Here is an 11,134-nt window from a genome sequence, read left to right on the forward strand (position 1 = left end):
TTTTAAGGAACTTCGCCAAAAGTTCAACTTTTCCATACCCTCCCCTATGAATTTTCGACATTTTTCTAAGTAACTTCGAAAATCACCAAAAGACATTCTTTTATTGATTCTGATCTGAGAAGTTTTTTTTAGGTTTTATTTCGACAATTTCAACCATTTTTCCATAATCACGTGACAAATTTTCAGATATATATTTAGGAAATTTGACTTTAAAACCGAATATTTGGAAAACATTAGTCCGAATCCTTCAACACCTTATGTTTTGAGATTCAACTCGTCGAGATCTATCTTCCAAATTTTTTTGAGAATTTTTAGAAATCTTCGCCAAAAGCTTAATTTTTCCATGCCCTCCCCTATAAATTTTTGATATTTTTTTTGCGCACCTACAAAAATCACCAAGTCATTTAAGAATGTCAAAAGATTATTGATTTCTACCTAGAGAACTTTTTGGGCAATTTCTCCAAAAATTCAATTTTTGACGTTTTCCCAAGCCACTTAGAAAATTTCCAAAAATGATTTTGTTGATTGCAATCTGTAGAGATTTTTCTCGGCTTCATTTCTTAGAAAACCTCTACTATTTTTCAGAATCAGCAAAAGGAAATGTATTGCAATTTTTCGGATATTTTAAAAATTTGACTTTGAACACGAATATTTCGAAAACCAGTTGCCGTGTCGACTTTAGATCATTTTTTCTAACAGATCTATCATTCTTAAGCAAACACGATTTTTTTCATAATTTTTGCGCTAAATGTATTCGTCGAAAAATGCGGGTTTTTGCGGCTGAGCAACTACATTTTAACATTTTTTAGTTTTTTTAGCAGCATTTTCAATTTTCCCTACCTGTATCTGCAGCGACACGATCATCACGAAGAACACCGTTGACAAGCACACCACAATAATCGGCACCGACACGCAGTATCTGAAAACGTGCCTCTTCCACGCCGGATGCCACGGTTCCAGCCTTCCCGTGACCGGACTGGGCTGCAGGGGCCCCTGGGAACATATCATAACATGTCGCGCAACCTAACACGTCGACATGTTACAGCACTATAAGCTCTCTAAAGAAAAAAGCGGCATAACATACAAACAACAGTCAAAAAATTAATTAAACAGCGAAAGTGTGTGTGCACGAAGCGGTGACATTTCAGCAACCGACTCCGGTTGGCGTAAATGTCGCTTGTGTTAGTATTGGTCAGTTTAACCGTCACCGTAGTAACGAGGGCGTACCCGAAACAGGGGGCGTGGCTCGGCGAGCAGGTCGTCCCGTTGGTCCAGCGTGCCCCAGCGGAAGGCCAGCTCGGCCGAGTAGCGCTTCCAAGCCTGCAGGTAGGTGGTCACCCACACGACGTTGAACACCGAGAAGAGCACGTAGCCGACGTCCTCGAGGGTTTGGTGCTTGCCGTTGCAGCAGAGCTGCAAGAGGCGGAGTCAGGGCGGGGCTTGCGGTGGAGTGGGCGGGCTTACCCAGAAGAAGAAGCCGACGATGGCGGGGATGCTCAAGGCGGTGGTGTAGTGGCCCAGCCAGGCGAAGTACATGCCGATTTTCACGCCGAAGTATTCGGTTATTTCGTCTAGAAAATCAAGGTTTTGTGACTGAATACCTGGTAATAATAAATTTTGGGGGCAAACGCGGTGTACAAACATTGTTGACTCTTGTAAAAAGTTGGCTGCGTGATTATTAAAGGTTGGTGGTTTCTATAGATCCGTGTTGACGTTTCGTACTAAAAATAGATTCTTCAGACACGCACTTTGATTTATTTTTTGGTATCAACGAAAAAATACGTGGATAAAATTGGAGATACGCTTGAAGACTGAACAATTTTGGGGGATGATTGACGTCAAAATTAAAATAATCTGAAACACGGGTTGCCGACCTTTGTAAAAGGAAAAAATACCTAGTGGTTGCCTGGCACAAAAATCCCTAACCCACGTGTTCTGCAGACGTTCTAAAGCGGCAGGCTCGTGTAAGGGAAACACTTGTGAGATAATTCCAGAGGTTAGACACTTAGGAACTGAAAACATTGAATAAAACAGTAAAGTAAAAAACGCTGGGGTTTAAATACTACCAATGGGTTGTCCTTCTAGAAGCGCCAATCCAGGTATGGACTCCACGTCACTGCTCTTCGCCCGAATGCTCTCCAACAGCCGCAACACCAACCATTGTCTCTCCTCCGTAGTGAAGAAGTGCTCCTCGCTCCCTGAACCCTCATACGACTGGAAGTCCTGCATGAGAAACTCCTTCAAGCCGCCCCCCTTGTTTTCCTTCAGGATTTTTGGAAGATGATACTCTTCAGCAGCTTTGAGCAAACTGGAACAAACCGGTTAGAACTTATCCGAAAGACGGTTTTTGATTTGTGTTATTTTTTGTGAATTTTTTTTTTTCAAGTGGAAACCTTGTTGAGATTTTCAAAACGTCTGAACTGACAAATTTCTGGGAAAATGGTATGAGTTATCGAAAAAATTGGGTCGAAATGTACAAGAAAATGTCTTTAGTTAAGTTTCGAAGATGGTCCAAAATTCCGAAATTTTGGTTTTGAAAAAGTTGGCTAAAAATCCTCAAAAAATTCTGGGATGTAGATTTCGACGTGCTAATTCCAAAAATACAGCGTTTTTGTTGAGCCATGGCAAGATTTTAGAAATATTCAATTTGAAATGCAATTTAAAAAAAAAATACAAAAATAGTCAAATTTAAATATTTAGGCGATTCTGGAAAAATGGTAGGAATTATTCAAGAAATGAGGCCAAAAGTAATTTCTGGAGGTCGAAATGTACAAGAAAATGTCATTGGTTAACTTTCGAAAGTGGTCGAAAAATCTCAAAATTTTCGTACATATAATGAAAAAATTTTGGGTTTGGAAAAGTTGTCTAAAAATCCTCAAAAAATTCTGAGATGTAGATTTCGGCATGCTAATTACAAAAATACAGTGTTTTTATTGGCCCAGGGCAAGATTTTAGAAGTATTCAGGTTGAAGTGCAATTTTTTTAAAAATTCAAAAAATGGTACGAGTTCTCGAACAAATGGAACCAAAAGTAACTTCTGCAGGTCGAAATGTACAAAAAATATCTTTGGTTTAGTGTAGAAGATGACCGAAAAATTCCAAAATTTTCGTATAAATGAAAAATTTTGGTTTTAGAGAAGTTGTCTAAAAATCCTTAAAAAATTCTGGCATAATGATTTCGACGTGCTAATTTCAAAAATATACCGTTTTTATTGGCCCGGGGCAATATTTTAGAAATATTCAATTTGAAATGCAATTACATACAAAAAATCCGAAAATGGTTAAATTTGAATGGGCGATTCTGGTTAAATGGTAGGAATTATCGAAGAAACGAGGCCAAAAGAAACTTCTGGTCGTCGAAATATACAAGAAAATGTATTTGGTTAATTTTCGAATGTGGTCGAAAAAATCCGAAATTTTCGTATTGAAAAATTTTGGTTTTGAAAAGGTTATCTAAAAATCCCAAAAAAAATCTGAGACATAGATTTTGACGTGCTCATTCCAAAATATAACGTGTTGATGGTGTTAGGGCACGATTTTAGAAATATTTGAGTTGAAATGCAATTAAAAAAAAATCTGAAAATGGTTAAATTTGAATGGGCGATTCTGGAAAAATGGTAGGAATTATCAAAAGAAATGAGGCCAAAAGAAACTTCTGGAGATCGAAATTTACAAGAAAATGTCTTTGGTTCAGTTTAGAAAATGGTCGACAAATTCAAAAATTTTCGTATAAATGAAAAATTTTGGTTTTGAAAAAGTTGTCTTAAAATCCTCAAAAAATTCTGAGATGTAGATTTCGACCTGCTAATTCCAAAAATACAGCGTTCTTGTTGGCCCAAGGCAAGATTTTATAAATATTCAATTTGAAATTAAGTTAAAAAAAATCCAAAAATGGTCAAATTTGAATATTTAGGCGATTCTGGAAAAATTGTAGGAATTATCCAAGAAATTAGTCAAAAGTAGCTTCTCGAGGTCGAAATGTACAAGAAAATGTCTTTAGTTGATTTTCGAAAGTGGTCGAAAAATTCTGAAATTTTCGTATGTATTGAAAAATTTTGGTTTTGAAATAGTTGTTTAAAAATCCTCAAAAAAATTTGAGAAATAGATTTTCAGATGCTGATTCCAAAATATAACGTGTTTATGCTGCAGGGACAAGATTTTAGAAACATTTGGTTTGAAATGCAATTTTTTTAAAAACCCAAAAAACTTTCATATTTCAATGGGTGATTCTGGAAAATTGGTAGGAGTTATAGGACAAAATGGAACCAAAAATAACTTCTGGAGGTTGAAATGTACACAAAAATAGTAGAAGATGGTCGAGAAATTCCAAAATTTTCGTATTAATGAAAAATTTTACTTTTGAAAAAGTTGTCTAAAAATCTTCAAAAAAAAAATCTAAGGTATAGATTTTGAAGTGATGATTGCAAAAATACAGCGTTTTTATTGACCCGGGGCACGATTTTAGAAATACTCAATTTGAAATGCGATTTAAAAAAATCCAAAAATGGTCAAATTTGAATGAGCGATTCTGGAAAAATGGTAGGAATTATCGAAGAAATGAGGCCAAAAGAAACTTCTGGAAGTCGAAATATGCAAGAAAATGTCTTTGATTAACTTTCGAAAGTGGTGGAAAAATTCTGAAATTTTGGTGCTGCATTGAAAAATTTTAGTTTTGAAAGAGTTGTCTAAAAATCCTAAAAAAATTCTGAGATATAGATTTTGACGTACTGATTCCAAAAATATAACAGTTTTGTGGTCTCAGGGCAAGATTTTAGAAGTATTCAGGTTGAAGTGCAATTTTTTTAAAAATTCAAAAAATGGTCAAATTTCAATGGACGATTCTGGAAAAATGGTAGGGGTTATTGAAGAAAGGAGGTCTAAATGTACAAGAAAATGTATTTGGTTAAGTTTCAAAAGTGGTAGAAAAATTTCGAAATTTTCGTGTACATAATTAAAAAATTTTGAGTTTGGAAAAGTTGTCTAAAAATCCTCAAAAAATTCTGGGACATAGATTTCGACGTGCTAATTCCAAAAATACAGCATTTTTCTTAGCCCAGGGCAAGATTTTAAGAATATTCAATTTGAAATGCAATGTAAAAAAAATCCAAAAATGGTCAAATTTGAGTATTTACGCGATTCTGGAAAAATGGTTGGAATTATCGAAGGAATGAGGCCAATAGAAACTTCTGAAAGTCGAAATATACAAGAAAATGTCTTTGGTTAACTCTTGAAAGTGGTGGAAAAATTTTGAAATTTTGGTGCTGCATTGAAAAAATTTAGTTTTGAAAAAGTTGTCTAAAAATACTAAAAAAAATTCTGGGATAGAGCTTTTGACGCGCTGATTCCAAAAATATAGCGTTTTTGTGGTCTCAGGGCAGATTTTAGAAGTATTAAGGTTAAAATTTAATTTTTTTTAATCCAAAAAACTGTCATATTCAATGGGCGATTCTGGAAAAATGGTACGAATTATAGAACAAATGGAGCCAAAAGTAGCTTCTGGAAGTCGAAATGTACAACAAATATCTTTGCTTAAGTGCAAAAGATGCTCGAAAAATTTCAAAATTTTCGTATAAATGAAAAATTTTGGTTTTGAAGAAGTTGTCTAAAAATCCTAAAAAAATTCTGGGATATAGATTTCGACGTGCTAATTTAAAAAATATAGCGTTTTTATTCACCCGGGGCAACATTTTAGAAACATTCAATTTTAAATGCGATTTAAAAAAAATTCAAAAATGGTCAAATTTGAATGAACGATTCTGGAAAAATGGTAGGAATTATCGAAGAAATGTGGCCAAAAGAAACTTCTGGAAGTCAAAATGTACAAGAAAATGTCTTTGATTAACTCTTGAATGTGGTTGAAAAAATCCGAAATTTTCGTATAATGTATTGAAAAATTTTGGTTTTGAAAAAGGTTATCTAAAAATCCCCAAAAAAAAATCTGAGACATAGATTTTGACGTGCTCATTACAAAATATAACGTGTTTATGGTGTTAGGGCACGATTTTAGAAATATCCGAGTTGATGTGCAATTAAAAAAAAATCTGAAAATGGTTAAATTTGAATGGGCGATTCTGGAAAAATAGTAGGAATTATCAAAAGAAATGAGGCCAAAAGAAACTTCTGGAGGTCGAAATTTACAAGAAACTGACTTTGGTTCAGTTTAGAAAATGGTCGACATATTCGAAAATTTTCGTATAAATGAAAAATTTTGGTTTTGAAAAAGTTGTCTTAAAATCCTCAAAAAATTCTGAGATGTGGATTTCGACGTGCTAATTCTAAAAATTCAGCGTTTTTGTTGGCCCAGGGCAAGATTTTAGAAATATTAAATTTGAAATCAAGTTAAAAAAAATCCAAAAATGGTCAAATTTGAATATTTAGGCGATTCTGGAAAAATGGTAGGAATTATCCAAGAAATGGGGCCAAAAGTAGCTTCTAGAGGTCGAAATGTACAAGAAAATGTGTTTGGTTAACTTTCGAAAGTGGTCGAAAAATTCTGAAATTTTCGTATGTATTGAAAAATTTTGGTTTTGAAATAGTTGTTTAAAAATCCTCAAAAAAATTTGAGAAATAGATTTTCAGGTGCTGATTCCAAAATATAACGTGTTTATGCTGCAGGGACAAGATTTTAGAAACATTTGGTTTGAAATGCAATTTTTTTAAAAACCCAAAAAACTTTCATATTTCAATGGGTGATTCTGGAAAATTGGTAGGAGTTATAGGACAAAAGGGAACCAGAAATAACTTCTGGAGGTTGAAATGTACAAAAAAATAGTAGAAGATGGTCGAGAAATTCCAAAATTTTCGTATTAATAAAAAATTTTACTTTTGAAAAAGTTGTCTAAAAATCTTCAAAAAAAAAATCTAAGGTATAGATTTTGAAGTGATGATTGCAAAAATACAGCGTTTTTATTGACCCGGGGCACGATTTTAGAAATATTCAATTTGAAATGCGATTTAAAAAAAAATCCAAAAATGGTCAAATTTGAATATTTAAGCGATTCTGGAAAAATGGTTGGAATTATCGAAGGAATGAGGCCAAAAGAAACTTCTGAAGTCGAAATATACAAGAAAATGTCTTTGATAAACTTTCAAAAGTGGTGGAAAAATTCTGAAATTTTGGTGCTGTATTGAAAAATTTTGGTTTTGAAAAAGTTGTCTAAAAATCCTAAAAAAATTCTGAGATACAGATTTTGACGTGCTGATTCCAAAAATATAACATTTTTGTGGTCTCAGGGCAAGATTTTAGAAGTATTCAGGTTGGAATGAATTTTTTTAAAAAATTCAAAAAATGGTCAAATTTCAATGGACCATTCTGGAAAAATGGTACGGGTTATTGAAGAAAGGAGGTCTAAATATACAAGAAAATGTATTTGGTTAAGTTTCGAAGGTGGTAGAAAAATGTCGAAATTTTCGTGTAGATAATTGAAAACTTTTGAGTTTGGAAAAGTAGTCTAAAAATCCTCAAAAAATTCTGGGACATAGATTTCGACGTGCTAATTCCAAAAATATAGCATTTTTCTTAGCCCAGGGCAAGATTTTAAGAATATTCAATTTGAAATGCAATTTTAAAAAAATCCAAAAATGGTCAAATTTGAATATTTAGGCGATTCTGGAAAAATGGTAAGAATTATCGAAGAAATGAGGCCAAAAGAAACTTCTGGAAGTCCAAATATACAAGAAAATGTCTTTAATTAACTTTCGAAAGTGGTGGAAAAATTCTGAAATTTTGGTGCTATATTGAAAAATTTTGGTTTTGAAAAAGTTGTCTAAAAATCCTAAAAAAATTCTGGGATAGAGCTTTTGACGTGCTGATTCCAAAAATATAGCGTTTTTTGTGGTCTCAGCAAGATTTTAGAAGTATTAAGCTTAAAATGTCCTTTTTTTTTAATCCAAAAAACTGTCATAATTCAATGGGCGATTCTGGAAAAATGGTACGAGTTATAGAACAAATGGGGCCAAAAGTAGCTTCTGGAAGTCGAAATGTACAAAAAATGTCTTTGGTTAAGTGTAGAAGATGATCGAAAAATTCCAAAATTTTCGTATAAATGAAAAATTTTGGTTTTGGAGAAGTTGTCTAAAAATCCTCAAAAAATCCTGGGATATAGATTTCGACATGCTAATTACAAAAATACAGAGTTTTTATTGGCCCGGGGCAGATTTTACAAATATTCAATTTAAAATTGAATTTAAAAAAAAATCCAAAAGTGGTCAAATTTGAATGGTCGATTCTAGAAAAATGGTAGGAATTATCGAAGAAATGAGACCAAAAGAAACTTCTGGAGGTCGAAATGTCCAAGAAAATGTCTTTGTTTAAGTTGCGAAAGTGGTCGAAAAAATTTTGAAATTTTCGTATATTTTCGTATTGAAAAATTTTGGGTTTGAAAAAGTTATTTAAAAATCCTCAAAAAAATCTGAGTATAGATTTAAACGTGGTGATTCCAAAATATAACGTGTTTTTGGTCCTGGAATAAGATTTTTGAAATATTCGGGTTGAAATGCAATTTTTTAAAAAATCCAAAAAAATGTCATATTTCAATGGGCGATTCTGGAAAATTGGTAGAAGTTGTAGGACAAATGGAGCCACAAGTAACTTCTGGAAGTCGAAATGTACAAAAAATGTCTTTGGTTAAGTGCAGAAGATGGTTGAAAAATTCCAAAATTTTCGTATAAATGAAAAAATTTGGTTTTGGAAAAGTTGTCCGAAAATTCTGGAGTACAGATGTCGATGTGATAATTCCAAAAATACAGCGTTTTTATTGGCCCGGGGCAAGATTTTAGAAATATTCAATTTGAAATGGAATTTAAAAAAAAATTCAAAAGTGGTCAAATTTGAATGGTCGATTCTGGAAAAATGGTAGGAATTATCCAAGAAACGAGGCCAGAAGAAACTTCTGGTGGTCGAAATACACAAGACAACATCTTTGGTTAATTTTCGAAAGTGGTCGAAAAATTCCGAAATTTTCGTAATTGAAAAATTTTGGATTTAAAAAAGTTATTTAAAAATCCTCAAAACATTCTGGCATATAGATTTTGACGTGCTGATTCCAAAAATATAGCGCTTTTGTGGTCTCAGGGCAAAATTTTAAATTTATTCGGGTTGAAGTGCAATTTTTTAAAAAATCCAAAAAACTCATATTTCAATGGGCGATTCTGGAAAAACGGTAGGAGTTATAGAACAAATGGAGCCAAAAGTAACTTCTGAAGGTCGAAATGTACAAATAAATGTCTTTGGTTCAGTTTAGAAAATGGTCGAAAAATTCCAAAATTTTCGTATGAATGAAAAATTTTGGTTTTGGAAAAGTTGTCTAAAAATTCTCAAAAAATTCTGCGATATAGATTTTGACGTGCTAATTCTAAAAATACAGCGTTATTATTAATTGGGTCGGGGCACGGTTTTAAAAATATTCAATTTGAAATGTAATTTAAAAAATAATTCAAAAATCGTCAAATTTGAATGGGCGATTCTGGAAAGAGGGTAGGAATGAACGAAGAAATGATGCCAAAATAAATTTCTGGAGGTAGAGATATGCAAGAAAATGTCTTTGGTTAACTTGCGAAAGTGGTCGAAAAATTCTGAAATTTTGGAATATTTCCGTATTGAAAAATTTTGGTTTAGAAAAGTTATTTTGTGGGTGTTCGGATTTCACTTGCGGCCAGTATAAAAATGCTCAAAAAATTTGAGATATAGATTTTGACGCGATGCTTCCAAAATATAACGTGTTTTTGGTCCTGGAATAAGATTTTAGAAATATTCAGGTTGAAATGCAATTTTTTTAAAAATCCAAAAAACTGTCATATTTCATTGGGCGATTCTGGGAAATTGGTAGGAGTTATGGGACAAACGGAGTCAAAAGTAAATTCTGGAGGTCGAAAGGTACAAAGAAATGTCTTAGGTTAAGTGTAGAAGATGGTCAAAAAATTTCAAAATTTTCTTATAAATGAAAAATTTTAGTTTTGAAAAAGTTGTCTAAAGATCCTCAAAAAATTCTGGGACATAGATTTCGACGTGCTAATTCCAAAAATATAGCGTTTTTATTGGCCCGGGTCAAGATTTAATGAAAATTCGGTCCGACATGCAATGTTTAAAAAAAAAACTAAAAAATAATCAATTTCAATGAGCGCTTCTAGAAAAATCATAGGAATTATCGAAAAAATGAGGCCGAAGGTAACTTCTAAAAGTCGAAATAACAAGAAAATATCTTTGTTTTGGACGTGATCGAAAAACTCCGAAATTTAATAATTTTGGTTTTAAAAAAGTTGTCTAAAAATCCTCAAAAAATGTTGAAATAAAGATTTCGACGTGCTGATTCCAAAAATACAGCGTTTTTATTGACCCAGGGCAAGATTTTAAAAATATTCAATTTCAAATGCAATTTTAAAAAAATCCAAAAATGGTCAAATTTGAACGGGCGATTCTGGAAAAATAGTAGGAATTATCGAAGAAATGTGGCCAAAAAAACTTCTGGAGGTCGAAATGTACAAGAAAATGTCTTTGGTTAACTTTCAAATGTGGTCGAAAAATTCCGAAATTTTCGTACAATGTATGTATTGAAAAATTTTGGTTTTGAAAAAGTTGTCTAAAAATCCCCAGAAAAAATCTGAAACATAGATTTTGACGTGCTCATTCCAAAATATTTTATAATATTATTTCAATGGCCGATTCTGGAAAAATGGTAGGAATTATCGACAAATGGGACCGAAAATAACTTCTAGAGGTCGAAATAGTCAAGAAAATGTCTTTGATTCCGTTTCGAACGTGGTCGAAAAATTCAATAATTTAAAAATTTTAATTTTGAAAAAGTCGTCTAAAAATCCTCAAAAAAATTTGCGAATATAGATTTCAATGTTCCGATTTTAAAAATATGGCAGCCGCGGGTAAGATTTTCGAAATATTCGCTTTGGAATGCAGTTTAAAAAATCCAAAAAATTGTTTTAGTGAAGTAGTTACATGTAAATGAACTGCGTATTTTTCTTATTTTGAAACTTTTACTTTTGAAAAAATATTCTGTATTATTATTATTTTCATTAGCGTTAATCGCATTAGATCCAATCCAGCTACGTTGTTCTAATCATCGGCTCAAAACTGATTAATTGGAGCGGAGTGTGCTGTAAATGTTTAGTCAGTTCATTGACGT

The 11,134-nt window shown here is 32.6% G+C and overlaps 1 protein-coding gene across 4 annotated transcripts in view; it reads right to left on the reverse strand.

The window, feature by feature from the left end:
* The window catches only part of LOC135124128 (anoctamin-8), a 34,076-nt gene that overhangs the window by 21,228 nt on the left and 1,714 nt on the right, over nucleotides 1-11,134 (reverse strand). For 2 of the 4 annotated variants that reach the window (XM_064048994.1, XM_064048997.1), the window contains 5 exons: nucleotides 2,067-2,308; nucleotides 1,896-2,012; nucleotides 1,465-1,571; nucleotides 1,228-1,413; nucleotides 841-1,023 (listed from right to left, as the gene is read on the reverse strand). In XM_064048994.1, coding sequence (XP_063905064.1) covers nucleotides 841-1,023; nucleotides 1,228-1,413; nucleotides 1,465-1,571; nucleotides 1,896-2,012; nucleotides 2,067-2,308 — 835 coding nt within the window. The remainder of the gene's footprint in view (nucleotides 1-840; nucleotides 1,024-1,227; nucleotides 1,414-1,464; nucleotides 1,572-1,895; nucleotides 2,013-2,066; nucleotides 2,309-11,134) is intronic. The other 2 variants (XM_064048995.1, XM_064048998.1) reach the window with 2 other exon arrangements.

Source organism: Zophobas morio, unplaced genomic scaffold (genome assembly GCF_036711695.1).
Source record: "Zophobas morio isolate AGI-343-1 ecotype UQ-CSIRO unplaced genomic scaffold, CSIRO_AGI_Zmor_V1 ptg000007l, whole genome shotgun sequence".
Taxonomy (NCBI): Eukaryota; Metazoa; Arthropoda; class Insecta; order Coleoptera; family Tenebrionidae; genus Zophobas; species Zophobas morio.